Source organism: Emydura macquarii, unplaced genomic scaffold (assembly GCF_026122565.2).
Source record: "Emydura macquarii macquarii isolate MOO-44397 ecotype Brisbane River unplaced genomic scaffold, CSIRO-AGI_Emac_v2 contig_2994, whole genome shotgun sequence".
In the NCBI taxonomy this organism is placed as follows: domain Eukaryota; kingdom Metazoa; phylum Chordata; order Testudines; family Chelidae; genus Emydura; species Emydura macquarii.
The window spans coordinates 1,497,213-1,518,837 of record NW_027133131.1 but is presented as its reverse complement, the minus strand read 5'-3'; the positions used below and the strand labels follow the sequence as shown (position 1 = coordinate 1,518,837).

The window sequence follows — 21,625 nt, the reverse complement described above, 5'->3', positions numbered from 1 at the left end:
TTCTGGGGACAGAGAAAAGGTAGTTCTGTCAATTTGTTCCACTTTTATATTGCATATTTCATGTGTATATTTTAGTGCATATAGTCTCCGAGAGAACACACACAGCTCAGCAGCAATTGTTGGTGACATTAACTGTGGTCTCTTGCTTTATTTCAACTCAAGTGTCAGCTGCATCTCTGTGAAGTCTGACTTCCTAGCAAGCCAGCACTTTTCTCCCCTGGGCCAGCACCCCCTTTGCATCTTCAAGGACTCTTTTTTTAAAGCGTAAAGCAGACTTTCAAAGAGAAGATTTGCTCATGTGCGGTTCATCCCCTGCAAGGATTGAACCAGAGCATACTGTACTGCCAGGCTGCTGATTTCCTTTGTAAAGCCTCAGACAGATCTCCACAGCCAGATGGCTTTGTTGGCTGGGTCTTCGGAGGGCAACACCACTTAGGAGTGAGAGACAGTCTGCTAGAAGAGCTACGCTGAAGTCAGTCATCGGCCTTTAGATTTTAGTTCAAAAGTTGCTGACTTGAGCTCTCTCCCTCACCTTCTCTAAATAACTCACACGAGATTTTGAGACACCACATTGGCTTCAATAGTTCTGCGACACAGAAGTAGCATTTTAACTCAGATGCCTCTCAAGTACAGTGACAGAGTCGATGTTTAATGGAAAGGTCAGCAGCTTAGTAAGGATATGGATGAATGGTTAAATCCTGCCTCACTCTGTTTCTCTTCCCATTCCAGACTAATGAGCAAATTTTCCCAGATTTCCAGACCACAGAGACAAGAATCACTAACTTGCTAGCTGTTTAACCTTTTAACAGCCTTATGTTTCCTACCACTGAAAAAAAGCAGATTGGTTTTATCAATGTTACCAATTCCCACTCAAACTCTTCTTTGTAAAGAAGTCACATATTCCACGCAAAAAACTCCCAAACCATTCATGCTACACAGTCCTGGAATAGCAGATTACAATACTCTCCTGGAAGTGAAGCCACCATGATCTTATGTCTAACCTGCTTACTCTCAGCGCTTGCTTTAAATCAGTTTTCACTTAATGAACCCCAGTTATATGTACAATAGAAAAGTCCAGAAAATATGTTTTTCTAGCACTCCCTACTCTTGTGTTAGGCATGAGGACATTTGCTGGAGTGAAATTAAACTGCCAGGGGAATCGGCAATGAATTGCAGAGCAGCTATTTCTAAATGCTATGTATTTGTAATCCCCTTTGCATACATATTAAAAATTTGGGATCTTATGCTTTTTACCTTAAAATGCTTTGCAGTTCAATGTGAGGGATACCAGAGCACTCTGGTGAAGCTACAGCCCATTAAAGACTCACAAGGTAATGAAAAAATTGTTTCTGTAACACAGATGTGAGGCAAGTCATAGTGCAGGTAACTACTTACTGGTCTTCACAGACATTGCCTCTGCACAGCAAGGGGAAGGGTACAGATTCCCTCCCCAGTAAAACACTGCTCTAGAGAGCTTTTTGGGTGCCCCGCAACATTCAAATGCTTTTTCCAAAACGTTCTGTGGCCAACCACACGACTCCTACTCTGTGGCTCTGTAGGGACAAAGTATACAGTTACTTTGGTAAGTAATCCCTTTTCCTCTTCCTCCTGAACTGCCTAGTCCTCACTGCACCACTGTGGTTAAGCATCCCATCCGTCGAAGATCAGGCAGTGTGTCTTGTGTGGGCAACAGTGAAATATGAACTACAGTGAACTAAGAAAGCAGCCAAGGCAGGAATTTCTATACTGGCAAAAAGACTGTGGATGTATGTTCTTAGCTGTGCGATGCCCAATCTATGGTTACTCCTGACAGGAAGCATCCTCTGCAGCACACTAAATATTTAGTGCCAGGCATTCAAAGCATTATAATCAAGTGACTACAAATAGCACCTTCTTATAGGGTCAGAAAAGTTTGAGATGGAGACAATTCCTTACTGGCAAACAAACCTATATTGTCCAGTTTTAAATGCCTTACTCAACATATCTGCTCTTAATGCGTATTCAAGCCATAGCTGCTCACTTGACCTATAAGCCAAATTCTTATTCCCATTAACCCTGCAGAGATGATACACCTATAGGAGATTGAACTGAGTTCTAGTTTGTCTTGTGCATCAATACAAGTCAGACAAATTCACAAGTACAATGTCTTCGGTCGCAAATCAGAACACAGGTGGATTTTTAGATTCCACAGAGTTTGTGGCATCAGCAGCTAGAAAAAAAGTCTTAACTTGTAGACTAAGATCATTAGCCCTGAATTCATTGAAATAGAATAAAAATGAAACCTAACAATATCATTTTTACTATCCCTTTACTGACTATAGTTCACTTTAAAGGGTGTCCATTGTGAGAAAAATGCTTGTTCCTAGAATAATTTTAGCATGTAGAATGATCCAGCATCAACACCACAAGATTGAAAAAAGAATTCTGTTGATTTTCAGAATCCTTGGAAGAGGCTGTAAACAAGTTCAGCTATTTCTTAGGCTTGTCACACAATTCTGACCTTTCTATACTCGCAATAACACTCAGGACAAAAATGACACTTTTCTTAATAGCCTGTGTGGTCAAAAAAAAGTTACAAGATCATGACAAAGTCAATTAAAATAAGATTTTCCTCATAGAAAAGTATTTCTGAAATTCTGGGAACAAAAGAAGTCCCTTCACTGCTTGCCAGTGCTAAGTAATATCTAAGAACATTTTACTGAGGTACCCTTGATAGCTAATAGATGCTACTTTAGATTACATCAAAGTCAAAATGTGTTCTGAAAATGGAGAACAGTCTTGTTTACAAGGTAGAGTGGTAAATGTACTTAGTCAAGATCTTCCTTCACGTGGCTTGTCTGGTTACCATCTTGCCTGCTGATTGATGACCATGTCCCATTTTACACTGACTGATGTATCTCAATAAGTCAACACTAGCATCAATTTTCTGTCTATATCCAATGCTTGCAAGAGCTCATCAAAAGCCCAAATAGAGGTAGCATCATTTTTTCAGTTAGGCAGGCAAGAGGACAAAGCTCTCTTTGGTTCTTGTTCCGCACCTAACAACTAAAATCGTATTCCAGACAAATGGCAGATTCTTCTTCCTGTCCTTGTAAAGACTAGCAACTGGATGACTATGGGGAATTAAGTAGCATATGTGCTTGAAATTCCACCCAATAAAATTTCAGTTCAACTGTGAAACATTTATAGTCATGGTGGCTTTTCAGGTCAGTGGTAACTGCTCTCATTCTCTCTGGGATAACACAAGACCTTAGCTAATATGAAATAAAAAGCTATTTAAGAAATGGAATTTTACTGCAGGCTAAGAGCTGTTTGAATTTGCTCTAGTTACAAGTTCTCTTCAGCTGTTCCTAGATCACAGAGAGCATTATAAATCAATAGTGGATATTGCAGAGACGGCCAAACCTGAATTCTCTGTGAGCACTATTTTCCTAGAACAAGGCGAAGGCTGAAAAGCAAACAGTATTACTTTACCATTGATCTTCTACCACCCCCTGGAATCCCCAAAAAACACAGACGAGCTGTGCAGAAATTAAGATCTCAAAACCCCTTGCAAAAAATGCTAAATACAACTATTCTCTAAGTCTTAAATACCAAAAGCTGTCACTGCTTCACCGGTACTCAGACTTGAGGCATCATGCTTTAGAAATGCACAATGAGACAAGTCTGTTTTTAGAAAAGGTAAATATATGTTGTATTCCATATTTATAAGTGTTTGTGAATTTTAGCAGAGTATCTTGATGTGCTTCCAACCTGTATTGAAGTATTGCTCCTGTTTTACAGAAAAGGGAATGGAGCCACAGATCTGAAGTGCCTTCCATGAAGTTACACAGCAAGTCAAAGACAAAATTGGGACTAGAACCCACACCTTAGCTGCCCGTTGCTGCTCTAACCACGAGAGAGGTCACTGCATTTCCCCTCCATTGGCAAGGGGCAGGTTCACCGATAATACCAGGAAAAAAACTATACAGCAACATTGCAAAAATTCACACTTCACCAAGATTGAAAGATACATCAGGTTTACAAAGTGTAGTTCACCAAGGCATTTTAGGGTGTGGAGAAGGCAAGTTAAAGTCTCTTTCTGGGTTTTTGCTCTTAAATGGCAACTTGTACATTTCTTCATGGTACCGGGGGAAGAACATCTTTTTCACGTACACATCTATTCGCACATAAATGAAAACACTATGATAAGATTTTACAAAACAGGTTGGTTAATAAGCTTCCCCCTCCCACCCCGAATCGCTTGCGTACAGCCTGTTCAGACAAAGAAATCCAGGCTTGAGACCTCAATCTGTTTCTGTGGAAGTTATTTTTAACAGCACACGGGCACTGTTGTGACCTCACTGTATAGTCAACAAGGGGAAAAAAGTGGCAGCTACACACAAGGAGTCTGCCGAGACAAAAATATCACTTCTATTCCTTGAGTACTTTCCTCAAACATTTTTAATATATCCCCCAAGTAAGATACGGCCTCTATAAAGTCAGAAATAAGAGTCTTGGTATTTGAAGGTTATCAGCTCATCAAATTTTAATTAAAACCTCTCATTGTGGTAGACAGTATAAAGACTGTCAATGGAACTGTGTGTGTTGTGAGTCAAAGAATTCCTTCATAGGTGAGCAGATTAAATCTTCCAGATATAGGATCCCTTGAGTTTGACACCTGTTAGATGGCAATGGAAACCTCTTCTTGAAGAATAAATACACTGAGCTTTTAATTTGTCAGTAGGCTGACAGTGTCCGGACATGTTCATTTGGAGGCTGAAGAGTTGGAAGAGAACAGCACTAAAAAAAAGGAATATTTTTAAAAGGTGTTATTTTATCTCCAATCTAGCAACGAAGAAACAGGGCAGAGAATTTCTGCACACTAACTAGTGCTGCAAGAGTGTTCCAATGTTCAGCCATTGTAGACAGCTGAGGCATACCCAAATATGTGAGGATGACATTTCGACTGTAAAGCCAGACATTTCAAACCTGACAATTTAGTCACAAGGTAAAACGCCCATAAGAGATGGGGAAAGTTGATGATATGAAGACAGTGCTCTTAATAGCTCAGCACTTTCCTTTCCTGGAGACAGGTGGAAACACTTCCAAAGCATCTGTAATTACTCATCCAGTTATTACCCACTGATTCAATTTAGCAGTCACTGACTCTACAATTTACAGGTGATAGTAAGTCACAGCTGGTAATTTTAACCTAAGCCCTGCACATCATTTTGAATTAGCAAGTAAGCAGCAAGAGAAGGGAAACTTTGCTGCTTTCACCTGGCTGAAACCTAAGAAATAAACCATAGGATAATTTAAATGGCAGAATTTTGACTTGACCCCATGTAGTTCCCAGCTGCACCTGGAAAATGACAGCAAATTAAATTACATCTGCACATTTTCAGATACTTTTCTAAAGACAATGCTGTTAATACTCAAATACAGAGTGATATGGTATAAAAATATCCAGCAACTTCTTACTCCACCTTCCCACTCTGTGCAGCATGTCTTCATGTCAAATCTGTTAACTGTACTTACAAGTCAAGTTTTTACTCCTATCAACTACAGAAGAGCATGCTAGAAACTTTTATCCCTTGTGTATTATCAACAAAGCTACCAGCAAAGTTCTGAGTTGCAGAATCTACTGCCTATGTCAGAGGCAGAAAGAACTCTGCTGGATTATTCTGATCACAAGTTCAAATTTGCAGAATAAGCAGTTTAAAAAGTGGTCTTGATTTATAAATTGAAAAATTTTGCTAATGAAGGTCACCAAGGGAAAATTAATGGGAGTTCCCCATAATCTGAGTGTCAAGTTCCTGCATAAACTGTGCTTGAACTCCTTCCAGAGTGCAACAGCCTCTGTTTCTCTCTACTCCCAACCCATGGGAAACAGCAGGGTAATGTGCATTAGTCGGGACAGGCTGGAAAATGAAGGTGAAGGAAAGAGCTTGGCAATAAAAATAACGATGCTATTATTTCAGGCAGCAATGAATCAGCAGAGCCGTCAAATTATCCAAAATATTTACTCAGACAGTTAGCACCACTGAAAGTGCCTTTCAGTTGATTTTCTAAGCAGTCCCATAAGGAATAAGTTAGTCACAAGTTTAAATGAAACAAACCGTATAACCCAGATCCAGTCCTGCATCTGGACTCAAGAAGCTACACTACAAATGGATATTATATGACTGAATTAGAGGGTGCAATGGTTTCTTCACAGAACGTATCTTTCAGTAAAAAGTTATAATTAATATGCAAAATAAAATATGCAAAAAACACAAAGTGAATATATGCCAATACTTTGCATGCACACTTTCAAAAGATTTTAAAAATATCCTTCTGAATAGTTCATAGGAAAATTCCACTCTGTGGCAGGAGAAACAGATGGACCCATGATTTGGTTTCAAAACTGCTGCATTATTAAAAATAGTTACAGCTCCTATTACAAGTCTTTCAATAGTTCTCATTCAGGCTTTGTTATAAAGCAGAAGTGGCTTTTTTGAGGGAAAAGAAATGCCAAAATATTTAAAATATTCCTTAACTAGCCAGGTTTTTTGGGTTTTTTTTTAAACAAAGCAATTAAAATCCCTGTTGACTGAGTTAAAGCTATAAAACAAAACAATTAAAGATATGATTGAAAATTCAGTCCAGGTTCACACAGCACTATTGACTCTGACCCTGTATCTCTGCTTGCTGACCACATTTATGTGTATGATTCCTTTACTCCTCTGTAGGCACTTGATAGCTCCCCAATACTCCTGTGTAGGCTCTCCACATGACCACCTTCTACAAAGCCAACTGGGGCTCCTCACGTAGGCAACTGAAGCAGGCTTCCCACATTCAGTAAGGGACCTGCAGACACCCACAATTTAAGTTTCTTACAGATAACTGCTTTCCCTGCCTCTCTCCAATGCTCCCTTATAGATTTCCCAGGCAGGCTCGCTATCTAGGTTAATTCCCTTCTGATATCTCCAGAAGCATTTTTCTCTCCAAGTTTGGTCATCAGTTTAATTGTATGGCATTGTTGCTAACGGTGATATTTAGTAGTCAAATCATTCATGACTCAGTATTTCAGCCCCTAAATGTCTATGATTTTGATACAGCGTGTTAAAGTGATCCAAGATTATTCTATGCAGTAATCTTCCCTAAGAATGCTAACCTCTCTCAGACTCCTTCCCCAGCTAAATCCTGACTTAAGGACCAGATTCTTCTGGCAGAAGACCATTTCATTGTAGAAGCTCCCTGGAAAATCCTTTGAGAACAAGAACTCCCTTCTTCAGGTAGAAAGCTTTCATTGTGAAATCCATTAAGATTTTCGTTGATAAAAACAATTCTACATCAGCGGATGCGTCAGTTCAAAATAAATACTCAGATAATTAACAGATAGGATGTTTCAAAGAGGCAAATTTTTCAAAAGCACCTAAGTGCCATAAGGAGCTTACGTTTTATTTTCAAAAGTGACTAGGACACTTAGGAATAAATCTTACTGAAAGTCAGTGCCTAAAGCACATTTAAAGATGGGGATTAGGCATTTTTGAAAGTGTTACCCAAGGTTCTTAAATGTTTTATGTAACAATATTTTGAAGTTCTAATGGTCAAGCTGTTTGAGTTATAACTACCCTCTCTCCAAAACCATGCAGTTTGCAAAAGATTTTAGAATTTAAAAAAAAATTAGCTGTAAACCAAAATTCCTTGACCAATTTCCTTCAACTGTTGAGAAAGTTTACTAGGATTCAAATCAAAAGGACTTCTTTTAAAGAAAGTGTGAAGAGCATCCATCCACCACAAGGCTTACCATCAAAATCTTATTACAATCTTAACTATAAAACTGTTACCAATGCATCCATCAACAGTCTCAATAATTAACTGTTATTATGCCCTTTAAATTAAAAGATGATCTTGGCAGTATATTTTCTACAATAAAGAGGAGAGGCATAAGAGAGATACAAGAACAAGGAAAGCAAGGACTAGAGAGAAAAGGAATAAAGAAGGAGTTTATTTCCACCAGGAATAGTTAATAGCTGGATTAAAGCTACTTAAATAGTTACAATGAGGAGTCAAAGTATGTTAGCAAAAAAGAGGACTGCTAATTCAAAAGAAGAAATGGACCTAACAACATACCTGTTATTCTAAACTATCTTATCTGTGCACATTTAATGCCTCTCCACTCCAAACAGCTCTAGAAGTGCCCAAGGCAATATCAGTTTGGTAGAGGTAACTGTTATACACTGGAACACACAGGATGTGAGAATATCAAGTGTGGACAGCTAGGTGTGAAACCAAGGGCTAGTTGACACTACAGAATTTTATCAACAAAAGTCAGTTTTTGTCCACAAAAGAGTGGAGATGTAGGGCTTATGTCGGTGTAGTTAGGGCGATGCAGTGTCAGTGTAGACACTGCATTCCTTACATAGGCTGTTGGCTGTCATTCTTTTCAATTTCAGGGCTCTGCTGCAGTCATGAAATTGACAAGAAAGCCTGGCAGCTACAGCCCAGCTGCCCCCTGCTCCCCTGGAGAGCTGAGCGGGGAGAAGCCACAGGCGGCTGGACCCAGCTCCTGACTGAGAGGGGGGCAGGAAGAAGCCCACAAGGAGACTGGGACCCTGTGGGCAGCCAGGCTCATGGCAGGGAGCTGTTAGCGGAGCTGGGAGACCATGCTCTCAGCTCCCCGCACTGCCCCTCTTAGGTTGGTGGACGTGCTTCTGGTGAGGACACACACCACTGACCCAAGGAGGGTTGTGTGGACATCAGCGCTGTAAGACGACTTAACATAGGTCGACTTATCTTTGTAGTGTAGACAAGGCCTAAACCAGATTTGAGTATTTCAGTGGTCTGTGAAAGAAATGCACTTGTGTACATTTTGCAGCTATTATAGATGCTACATGTTGTGCAATAGCTACATTAAATGTTGGCTAATGCAGGCTACAAAAATCTGTGTGTGTGTGTGTCATTTGGAAAGGTAGATACAACTGGCAACAAGTGCAGGTGTATAATGTAAAGCTGCTTCATTCAGTTAATAGCTAATCTAGATAGAGGTGGTTGTACAATAATAAACCAGTACTAGATTAAATATTATGTGACTGTCAGACCTAAAGAAGGTTGCCCAGGGCACTACAAAGTCTATTTATCTGGACTTGGTAAGGAAGCAGGATGGTGGTAGGGGTGTTTAATAGAATTCTCCCTCCTCCCCAAAACTGGTCACAGTCTGATATGGTTCATAAATATTAATTTGAGATATGATGAGCATACCAGACCCATAATGCACATAACAAAGAATTTCTTCAAGAAAGGTTTAACAGATAAGAGTAGTCCCAATGAAATCAAAATTAAGCACATGCATAAGTGTTTGCGGGATCAGGGCTTTAATTAAAACAAATGTCAGTTTCAACCACCATGATAAAGCTAGTAATTATTTTCTTTGTCAGTGATAAATTAGGTACCCAATTTTGCCAATTTTTTGTTTGTTTAAGATTGGCAGCTCAGACAAAACAGTAAATTAATAGGAAAAGCTGGTAGGTTTTTATTATATATATCTATATATATTATATTATATATCTCAGAGACAGGGAAATAAAGCTCTTATTCTCAGTAAAAATATTTTGACTATTATTTTGCAATGAGACACTCAAATAAAGACCAGGAGAAGTTCACTCTTCCATAAATTGCGGGAATGTTGTAAAAAATCCATTCTCTAAGGTTTGTGTTATATGAAACACAAAACACACTAGCTCATCACTGACTGATTTTAATATCTTTATAAATTAGAGCCTGTTAGTCATCCATTTCTCCACTGACCTTTTTTCTCCTGGATACAAACAAATCCTGTTACAGAAATACAAATATATACAGTCAGAGAATGGCAAGTGGGCTAATGATTGCAAATGAGATGTCACTCACTAGAATAAACTATTCACTTGTGGTGCCTATTTCCAGACATTACAGCAGAGCATAACTAAGGTGGTATTAGCATTTAAAAGATCCTGGAAAAATCATGTACTCTAGGACTGACATTTGGCCTAGGACAGAGGCTGTCATCTGTCATTACAATCCAGCAGTTGGAAGCAAGGAGAGTCCAGCCAGTATGGGAAACTCTGCTGTATGAAAGCGTGGTATGCAAGCCAGAATCTCAGAGACAAAACTGGGACCCACAGCCAGGGAGCAAGTCTTTCAGGTAAAGCTGGCTACTCTATGAGTGGTGAAATGTCCCTTTGTTTATTGCACTTTTGAATCCCATGTCAAAAACACCATATTTCAATGGTCTCTGGTTTGAATCCAGCTCAGGGAAGTGGTGACCAAAAGTTGGTCACACACACACCATCTGTTCAATGTCTATAATACAATTAGGTGATTCCAAACTGGTCCCCAGTGGGCAGGTGCCCACAGCCCAAACCACAATCACAACTGGTACCCTTGTTTAAAATTCCAGCGGAGGACTGAATCCACGTAGAATTATAAACAGTAGGATCAGCAAAAAACCACATACACTTAGGACATCTAGCCTAATCCCTGAATTTTGACATGGAGACCAAAACTACTTTCCCATTCCCAGAAGTGATTCCTAGGGCAAGGGGGAAGAGTGTTTTACAATGGCAATATGAGAAAACTTGCATGGTCATTGCCACTCCTTTGGAGAAAGGACATCAGTTGATCCTGTCATCAATCCAGAACCTTTCATTAGCTCTAATGTGGACAAAAACTTTTGTCTAGAATTTGATCTAATCACTTATGCAAGAAGCTGGAAAAGACAGCAGAAATATTGGAAGGGTCATTCAATTTTTAAAAAATAAAAGGAAAAAAAAAATCAGACCTCAGTCCAACCATCTTTACTTGTAAACATAAGTAGAGCCCTGCAAATCCCCGGATATTCACAGACCATTTTTGCAGATTGGATACAAATGCCAATTTTGTATCCGCACAGGGCTCAAAAGATAAGACCCTATTACTGCAATGCTATGCATGCGGATGGACGCTGCAATTGCATGGAGCTCCATTTCCTTCATGCAGGCACAGAGGTTTGCCTGCGGGCATCTCACCGCAGGATCTGGGCCTAAGATTGTTATGACTGAAATAGACTAGAGACAAATTATGTTCCTCTATGGTTTCAGCTTGTTTACTTTGTGCATTTGACAGCAGGCAGTAGCTAGTCAATCCCACTGTTGTCTTTCACAGAGCAAGAAAAGAGAAACATTTCAAAAATAGGGCAGCAATTTTTAAGAGAAAAATTGGCAGGACAACTCAGAGGCAGGTGTAGCACCTGAGATGAATTTTAATACCTTTTTTTAAAAAGTACTAGATTTCAACTTGACAGTATTCCTTTAACTCTGAGATGTTATTATGCATATATAGTCATTTGTCACCAGTATTTTAACGGAACAGTGTGTGACAAAGACATCACTGCACCACTTTTAAAATGAAGCAAATTTGGTCTTCACTTCTGGAGTGATAAAGAATGATGATATAAAATGCTAATGGACCAGAGAATGTTCATAACTTCAAGTCCAATGTGTGATATGGACATCGATTCAAACTCACAAGTGCAACAGCAGGGCAGTGTTTTGCATCAACACTGCTGGGTGTCCCCACAAGAAATTATTTTGGTTCTAGATGATCACAATTATCAAGCCAACTCTCTGTTCTTATTTCCATACAGTCTGATTGCAAAAACTGTGCAACATTCACACTGCACTGGAACTGCCTGGAATCAGATGCTCTCTGGATGAACACCTGCAGTGTTAATAGAAGCAAGACAAAAGCATGAACTATATGGAGTCCACTAAAGTAGTGGGGATAAGCTGCCCAGTTATGTTGTAACCAGATTTGGAAGGGTATCGGGAGAGCAATCATCTTCCAAAGTTGTCAACGTTTTCCCAAACCAATTGCTTCAGAATTAACTGAAGCATCATCCAGCCTCTCCAAGCAAACCACATTCACAGATGATCTTACCTTTCTGATTTTGTTTCTTGGACATCCCCACGTATTTGTTTTTATAGTCAATTATATGAGAAAAAAATAGTCCTCTCCCTTGAATAATTTGGCTGACAGCTGCAATTCACACGTTGTTTTGTATCAAATCAGGAAATGGCAAATGTCTGTTTGGGACAGCAAATGGGAGCTAGAGTTGTCAGAAATTCTGCTGACTGAACAGCTCCTTCCTCTCAACACCAACTTCTTATCAGGACACCTGAATGTAGCAGCTCACATCGTCCTTGTCACAGATTCTGAAAGTAAAAGAACCAAGAAGGGTGTAAGTTAGAAAACTCCTGCTGTATCAGTCATGTCTGTACAGGAACTCTCACAGGTCACTGGGCTCTTTTGTGCAATGCTTTTTAAAAATAAAATGTATGTTGCTTAAAGGGCACTGTAAAACTACAAGTAAAAAAAAACCCCAAAAAACAAATCTAAACAAAGCAGCAAGGTCCCTACAGACTTTGCCTTGTGTTTCAGGAATCTTACAGTTCTGGCAGAGTTAGTGCAGCCTTTACAAGACAATTTTATCGAAGCACAAAAGCATTACAGCCAATTTATGACCCATTATAAAAACAGTGGTCTAAACTGACACTAGCATGAAAATTACATTTCTGTATGCAGGAATCATTATGCAAGGGACCAGGAGCCAGAATCCCTATATTAGACAATCCAATTAAGCAGAACTTTTATTCAGGAATCTCTCTTAATAGTAAGTAGTATTAGCATGTTCAGTTTGAGCAAAGCACAAAATGACTTGGCTTTGGTTTTTCTCTAACCACACCCATAGTTTCTGTTGATTTATTCCAACAAAGAACATGACAACTGACTAAACCAGGAATAGTTCTCTCTCTGCATTGCATATTTTTAAGTTGAAGAAAAGAACTAAAGATGTCTTGTATGTTATTGTTCTTGCTTCCACTGATTAGTGCAGGAGCCTTGATAGCAGTCAGAGTCAGGCATGACAGGTGAAAAAAGAACAAGGTACAAAAAAAGAGAGAACAAGGAATTCTCTGCTGATCTAAACTGGCTTAGCTGCATTGAGTAATCCAGCCCACTAAAACTTTACAGCCACATTCAGAATGAAATGGAAAAAATTAGTAATTAGAATATTTAAATTGTGTTTCTAAAAAGCCTTACTTAAAAAAATTAAAACCGAAGGTACGAGACGTGCCTGAAAAAGCATTTACATTCCTCCTAGAACCAGTACATTCCTGAGACTGAAGTGACAATTCCTATTCCATTGTTTAGAAAGAAAAAATTGTATCCAATTTACATGAGCCATAATTAAGAGCTGACAGTAAGCCCCCACTTAGGCACACGTTCTAAAGACTTCCCCAGGATATGGTTTACACGTCTAGGAAACGCAGAAACACTAACATGATACAAGAAACCAGTAACACCGGCCAACTGCATATTAGCAAATTCCTACAATCCAGTTGCTTATACACAAATATTTTGATTTATAAATGGAGTATTTACTATAATTAATTTCCAAGCTAAACTATACAAGTGTTCAAAACACTTCTTACTTCTAGTCACAGAACCCAAATGTACTCTTTACAATCACGAGACATAAGCCCTGAGAGACAGAGGAAGCTGCTAGAATACAGTAAAGGCTCACTGTATTTTGAAAACTGCATGCATATGAGAGTTCTTTACCTATCAGCAAAGCTCTTGGAAGAAAGGTTGGAATATAAACTCCTGTCTTGCTGCCTTCAGCTCTTGGAATTAGATAACATCATTTGTTAGATTTTAGTGCCTTGAGGCACACCCACCCATTAAACTTGTGGTGTGTCAAACTAAATTCAGAGAATAAAATGAGATCCCCACAAAAGCCAGGAAATTTAGTGAAGGACTAAACCTTCAATACCTGGATAGAACAGGGAACCAGCTCAACCTTTTCCCCCTGCCAGGAGCTTCAGAAAACCACTGCTTGTAGAGATACCGTCAATGCTCAGAGCAGATGTGCTTCGGATTATATGAGTACGTGTAAGTTGCATTTCCCCACCCTCTTGCCTGCTCCCTGCCTGTGAGCAGGCAGTACACTGTAAACTATACAAGAATCCTGCTGTTGGAAATGCTAGAACTGAATTCCTGTGGATTTCAAAATAATGCCTGTTCAGGAAAAGGAACATGCCATATGTACTCACCTGTGATCACAGAATTAGTACCCAGAAGTCTATTTTTGTAGAATCTTTCAGGAATATAACTATAATGTAAGGTCTTATGCAACATTTACTTTTTAGAAAACAAAACAACTCTGTGATCCCATGTAGTGTGTGAAAGTACATAGGCAATTTTAAATACAGAAGCAACCCTTTACCTGAATTCCCTTGCTTTATGGGATTGTCTCAACCTTGACTTTTTTTTTTTTTAAATGTACTTTTGATTGTGTGGATTTTCTATGAATGCAAATTCCTGGACAGTAAAAAGCTAGAAAGTCACCTCATTCAGACAAAATATAGCAGCAACACACTTAAATAGCCTAATGTATTGTACTTCGCTCTTCTCTAATGCCTTTTATCCAAGGATCCCAAAACACTGCAAAAAGTTAAGCCTCTTCTCCTGTGGGGTAAGTTATATCTTCATTTCAAAGAGAAAATAAAAATAATTACAGTAATTGAGTCTTGGAAAAAATGAAGGAATTTACCATCAATTCTAAATTATTCTTTACCAAGCCTGACAATATCATATAAGTGATACTCTAGTAATAAATCAAAGGAATTTGATTGATAAATCTGATGAGAATATAATGGCCAGCCATTTAATGCTTGAGGATGGAATCAATAGTACACTATCAAATGAAACTGTCACAGTGGAAACTTAGTTTGGACAATCTGAAGCAACTTCAGCTTATATTAATATTCAATTTCATAAAGCTGTGCAACATTCACAACCAGATAGCTTGTAAATAACTGACTAGCATGGAAATTGCAACATAGTCCTTAAATGAAAGGCTTAGATAATTCTGCATAATTGTACTGGTAAAAAAATTACTTCTGCTTTTAAAAACAAAGTGAAAGTATCTCTTTAAAGTCCAAGACTGGTAAAATAACCAAAGGCTAGTGTAAATTTTAAAAAATTGCAAGGGATAGTGTCTTTAGTCAGAAAAGATATCATTAATATCTTACATGTTGTATAGTATATTTCAATAAAATCTGTATAAAACAAATACTAATTTTTAAAAGAGTAAGAAATAATTTCTTTAAATAAATTAGTATTTGATTTTTTGTGTTTTAAACAACTCCAATATTAAGTTTAAACCCACAGATTGTGTAGGACCTACAAAGAAAACACAAATAATTTGTGTTTTTTCTGGCTCTGAAGCAATTAAGCTATTCCCAAAGCTGTGCAGTCACTTAGCTGATTACATAAAATAGGATGTAAAAAGAAAGAAGTGTTTCTAATGCAGCTTGAAATTTAGAAGTAAAAAAATAAAATAAACCCGCAATGTTTTCCAAAAGGAATAACAAAATGAGCAGGGAAATACTTTCAAGCTTCTTTATGCCTTTATCTGTAGAAAGTATTAACTTTAAAAATATACTCATCCGTAATCTGTTCTAAGAATACTATGACAATAGTCTAGGATTGATAATTAGTCAATATTTGAACTCTTAGCTATCTAATATTTGCAGAGAGAAAAAGGTATCTACCTGGTGAAAACTTTGCCTGGGTTATCTATCTATTAAATAAGCTACAAAAGTTGCTTCTGCTGCTGCTATTCTGAAGCCTAAAGGAAAAATCTGCTACTTAAAAGGACTTTTACCATTTTCATTCTGGGATTTCAAGCAAGTCATGTTTTTTCTCTTGAGCTTAAACAGCATAGTTCATGGTGTACAGTAGCATCTGGCTAATTGGCTTTTGAGTAAAGTAGTCCCTTACCAACCTATTTTAATCTTGTTGATCAAGCACATAGCATTGTGTGTAGAATCACAGAGACTTCTATTTCACTAGGATAAATCTCTCATTTGTCATTTATAATCATTCTCAAAAAGAAGAAATTTCCAAGACACCAGGATGACAACAATCAGCAGAGGTCCCAAGGCAAAAAGATGTTTATCCAAAATAGTATATATTTTGCCTTTGTAACACATATACATGGACACTGGACTAAAGATCCGTTAAGTAACATGCACTAGAAGTGCCCCCAAATTAACCTAGAAATTCCACAAAGTACTTTGTCTTGCTACAGACACTACTTAGAGAAGTAATAGGTTTCACATACCCGCTAGGTGTAGGAATATCAAGACTAATTAAGAATATTTTAAAAAAATCTTCAAGTTCTCTTTTTTGTCGTGTCCTCCCTCCCCACCCCAGCCCTGCCTCATCACAGCTGAGAGCATTCACTTTATTTGTAGGCCCCTGCACTGCATCTCTGGAAAGACAGTCTTGACACTTGCTTTTTAAGCAAGAGCCAATTAAGCCATAGCATTCCAACTGACTACCAGCATCATTAAAGCGTCACATAGGCCTCAATCATTCCTGTTTGAAGACTTTTTGCTTTTCTGCTCCAGAACAGATTTAAACCTGGTCTGCAGGCTAGTGAGCCTAGCTGGCCCCCATCACACATCAGACTGAACGTGCTCAATGTTTTGGTAACAGCAGGTTGGCTTTGATATCTTGTGTCAAAAGAGAGAAGAGAATATGCCATACAATAGAAAAAGCAATAAGAAAAGCATGACAGGAACTGATTTTTGAATCTATACAATCAGATTCCAGAAGCTCCTATCAGAGAGCAATAGCACATTTAATACAGTGCCATTATTAACTCCACATGAGGAGGGGGGAGAGGTAGAGGGAAGTTTTTATGCACTCTGGCCTCCTAGATTTTCTGAGCACAGGTTTGAAAGCGAATGGCCCCAGGGGAATCTGTGTTAATAAAGCAACGTTTTTCACCCTGCCCCAGACTAATCCTTTGATGTTACAAGAGAAGATAAAATTATTTTTGAAAAAAAACTATCTTTTCACTCCTTACAAAACATTAAACACATCTTGCTCCAACTATTTCATTATTTTGTAAAAGAACTGAATACTTAAATACAGAGATGTAGCTGTCCATAGTCTCCATAAATCCACACCTTTATTGCTCTTTCAATGAAAGTCTTATGCAGAACACAAGCTAAGCATTAGGTAGTCTAGAACATACATACATACCTCTTATAACCTAGACTTATATGCTCTTGCACACCTTAAGGAAGTGAAAATGCAAATATTCCTCAGACCACACTGCACCATGCTGATTATTTGTTGCACAAACACACAACATGTGTGCACATGTAAATGAAGTATACATGGAGGTAAAAAGCAAAAGACAACCATTTTAGTTTTCCACAAATGTCGGATCACCACACTAGCCATAAGTGGGCTGTATTAGGTAATGCCAGATTACACTGTATCTTACACATTTCATTATGTCATGAATGGAGACCATCCAATGCAGGATTGTTCTTATAAGACTTTTAATATTTAAAAATATTGCTGTAGTCTAATGACTAGTCACAGAACTGGAAGCAAGAACTCCCAAGTTCTCATCCCAGCGCCGCCACTAATGTGCTATGTGGCCTTGGGAAAGTCACTTAACTTCCATGTGCCCATTGTCATTTGGGGATAATTCATATATGTTGCAAAGTGTTTGTATAGGTGTAAAATGGAGTATTACTCTGGTCTTCAACTGTTTGGTTCCAAGTTCTTTGGTCCTGAGGGAGGTACGCGTGCCACACTGATAGTGTAATCAGGCCTGTACAGAAAGAGAACCTTCTGATGCTCTAGCGGCCATTCTGGATGTGTCTGCATCCAGCCCAGCTTGGCCAGAAAAACAATTTAGCCTAATCAGAGAGGGAGAGGAAGAGGGAGAGAGAGACATTGCATATTCATGCGAGAAGAGGGGACAAGAACAGATAAGGGGGAGTTGAGTAAAGGAGGCAGAGACTAGCAGAAGTCCCTGACTCCAGATCCCTGGTAGAAAATTGAGAGGGAAAAAAAGATACGTTCTGATGGTGGTTTGGTGTCTCTTACAACCAGCTGTGAAGCTTTAAGACAGACTTTGGACTGCAGCTATGTGCACACACTGTCAGGTATTCTGGGCCACTTCTAAGTGCACTGCCACTCCCATCACTTTATCAAAATTCGTATTTCCCTATTGCAAACAGTTCTTAACTCCTCATTCTGTGGAACCTTCCATTAGAGAACTCAAAGCACTTTGCAAACTTTAAAGAAACTTCAAGACTGTCCCTCAAGAAGTAAAAATAGATATGAACTGTTTATTCTTTAGGTGCAACTTGTTCACATATACACAGGTTTCTCTCTCCACATGCACATGCTGTTTGTTAAACCACAATGATTATTTTCAAATAGCTTTCTGGGTTTGAAAGACACAAAAATAAGATTTTTGTTCCATGTTACCCACATTTATTTAAAATGAGCTGGTGTCTTTTTTGGCTTTTCTTTTAATGTAATGTGTAAAGGATACCTGAACTTTTTAAAAGAAATAATCAGAAGAAAAATCTTATGGAAGACAACAAGGAAAATTTACTGGAAGTCTCAGAAGATGTATGCTGTTAGCTCTTATGCCTTAATTGAAGGGTCAAACGTGTTGAATCTTTAAGAAGATCTCCTAAATTAAATAGAGGTTAACAACAAATAAAAGATTAATTTTAAGAAGTCCCATGATTGGTAGTTTCTGCTAAGGAGAGAACTAAAACAAATAGACAGGATGCTCCAAGTGAGGATTCACATATGCTATCGCAGGGAAAGTATCACAGTCCCTTCACTTCCATAAACACTAAAAAAATTGGGGGTGGGGGAGTCCCATTCCCCCCAAAATGTGACTAGAGTTGGTCAAATGTTTTCCATCAAAATTGGATTTTTGACTAAACAAAAATGTTAGTGGAAAGTATGATTTCCTTGGAAAAAATTCATTCAACTGGAAAAAATGAACATTTTCTGTTTTCTGATTAAATGACTTTTCAACAGAAAACTGAAAACTTTATTTTTTCAGCAGAAAATTTAAACAAAACACATTTTTATTTCGTTGAAGTTTTCAACCAAAACCAGAACATTTTACAGCCAGTTCTAAAAGTTACTAAACCAGCCTATAAAACATTTTCCCCCACAGCTGTCCAACAGATTCTTTATTAAATGTTGCATGTTAAATGTTTGAACAGGCAGAAAAACAATGCCAAAAACCCGCTGAGTTTAAAACTTAGCAGTTACCAAGCACTGTCCTGCCCATTTTTCTCCTCACATACTTATCTGCCTTTCATCACTGACATATTTCTGATGCCTCATACCCAATCATCATAATTTGTTATCTGTATTATAGTAATGCCTACACAGCCCACTGGGGCTTGGGCCCCCATTGAACTGGGTGCTATACAAACACATAAGATGACCCACAAACAGTTTACACACTAGGATGTAACAAGTGGGTGAAATATACAATATAGGGAGTAGGGGAGAGAGGGTGAGAACAAGAAAACTTGGTTGTGAATATGCACAATTTGCGGTATAAATCATATATATTAAAAGATCTCAGGAGTCCTCCTCTACTTTCACAGTTGACGCCAATGGCCTCATCTCCCCTTCCATTGTATTCCTTCCTCATAACCCCCATCCAGACCATTCTCCCCTACCCATCACATCGCTGTCCTCCATTTCTCCCATCTTCTCACTGCTCTATCACTAGCATCCCATATCCCCCCCTTACCTCTCAGCCCGCTATCACCACAGCACCAAGTCCCATGGCCTGCCTTCATCATCCTCTGTTATCGCTCTGCAACCTCCCCTTTCGTGGTCCCCATCACTCACTCCTCCCACCCCCTTCCTCCATCAACCCTCCACCCCATCAAAATCCCATAGCTCTCACCAACCTCTCCATGCCTACCCCCACCAGCTCCCTTCCATGTGCCCGATCACCCCCCACAGTAGCACCCTCTGGCTTGACTCCTTATTGCCCTGCCCCCCACGCATACTGCCCCCTGCCCCATTAAGCCCTCACTGGCTCCTATACCTGCCTCATTGCTCTTCATGGTCACCCCCATCCCTCGGTCCCCACCCCATCTCCTACTCTTACAGCCCCATCTCCACTCCCCCCACCACCCCACCCCATCTCCTACTTTTACAGCCCCTATTGCCCCACCCCTCCAGTCCCCTCCCCCACTTCCTCTAGCACCCCCTCCCTCACTGCCCCCACTTCCTACTCTTACAGCCCCTCCCCCCACTACCCCCACCCTTCCCGTCCCCTCCCCCCACTACCCCACCCCATCTCCTACTCTTACAGCCCCTCCCCCACAGCTCGCACCTCCCCAGTCCCCTCATGCAGCCCCTTCGCTCCCCCCCCGCTGCCCATCCGCCCGGACTCACCCCCGGGAGGGGAGGGGAGGGGGGCCCGTCCCCCAGGCCTGGGCTGCTCCCCTCAGCCCCCGCCGCCCCTGGCCTGGGCCCGAGGCTGGGCTGGGGAGTGGGGAGGGCCCTGGCCGCACGCGCAGGCGTCCGGACGCTGCCGCGGCAACCGCCCCTCACCGTCTCCTCACTCACTCAGGCCGCACCGGGGGGGGAGGGGGGGCGGGGTCCCAGACCGAGCCCGGCAAGAACCATCGAGCCTAACCAACCAACGGGAAAGGGCTCAGCAGCCACCCAGCCTCGCCAGCCAATGGCGAGCGCCGGAGACGGTGCCCAGGGCGAGGACAGCGCGACTAACCAATGGTGGCACGGGACGCCGAGCCCCACCAGCCAATAAAGAGCGGCGAGGGCCGATCCAAGTCCCACTGGCCAATAGGACGAGAGAGGCTCCCTCGCGGAGCCCCCTGCGCGCGCCCCAGCCAATGGGCGAGCGGAGCGCTCGAGCCAATGCGGGTAGCGAGGACGCCCCTGGAGAGGGGCGCGGCTAGGAGCTGTGGAGGACCAACCAAAGAGCGACCAGGAGAGACGAGGCTCCACCCCCTTGTCTCGACGGCGAACGCCGAGTCCGCGGAGCCGAGCTTACCCGGAAATTGCCGAAGCCACCGCGGGCCTGGCGGAAAGAGCCGAGTTGGTTCCGGAAAGTGGCGAAGCTGGGAGCCGGCCTCAGCACTGCTATGCCAAGGCTGGGGCCAGGTGCTGGGAGGTCCCTCAGCTCCAGGGGGCTCCGGGGTCACTGGTCCTGGGGGGGCCCTTGGCTCTGGGGTCACTGGCCTGGGGGGGCCTTGGCTCTGGGGTCACTGGCCTGGGGGGGGTCACTGGCTCTGGGGTCACTGATCCCAGGGGGCCCTTGGGTCACTGGTCCTGGGGGGGCCCTTGGCTCTGGGGTCACTGGCCTGGGGGGCCCTTGGGTCACTGGCTTGGGGGGGCCTTGGCTCTGGGGTCACTGGCCTGGGGGGGGTCACTGGCTCTGGGGTCACTGATCCCAGGGGGCCCTTGGCTCAGGGGGTCACTAGTCCTGGGGGGCCCTTGGCTCTGGGGTCACTGGCTTGGGGGGGCCTTGGCTCTGGGGTCACTGGCCTGGGGGGGTCACTGGCTCTGGGGTCACTGGCTTGGGGGGGGTCACTGGCTCTGGGGTCACTGATCCCAGGGGGCCCTTGGCTCAGGGGGTCACTGGTCCGGGGGGGGGTCACTGGCTCTGGGGTTGTTGCCCCCCTTCTCCACGTCCCCTGTGGAGCCTGGTCCCACGCCAGGGCCCCTCTGGGCAGCTTTGGCTCTGGAG

At 41.2% G+C, this 21,625-nt stretch overlaps 1 protein-coding gene across 2 annotated transcripts in view; it reads right to left on the bottom strand.

Moving 5' to 3' along the window:
- Positions 1 to 20,513, bottom strand: part of SPATS2 (spermatogenesis associated serine rich 2) — a 39,528-nt gene extending 19,015 nt beyond the window's left edge. For both annotated transcript variants that reach the window (XM_067529872.1, XM_067529873.1), the window contains exons 1-2: positions 20,308 to 20,513; positions 11,923 to 12,197 (exon numbers count right to left, since the gene is read on the bottom strand). In XM_067529872.1, the coding sequence (XP_067385973.1) occupies positions 11,923 to 11,947 (25 nt within the window). In that variant the 5' untranslated portion in view covers positions 11,948 to 12,197; positions 20,308 to 20,513. The remainder of the gene's footprint in view (positions 1 to 11,922; positions 12,198 to 20,307) is intronic.
- Positions 20,514 to 21,625: the final 1,112 nt, after the last annotated feature.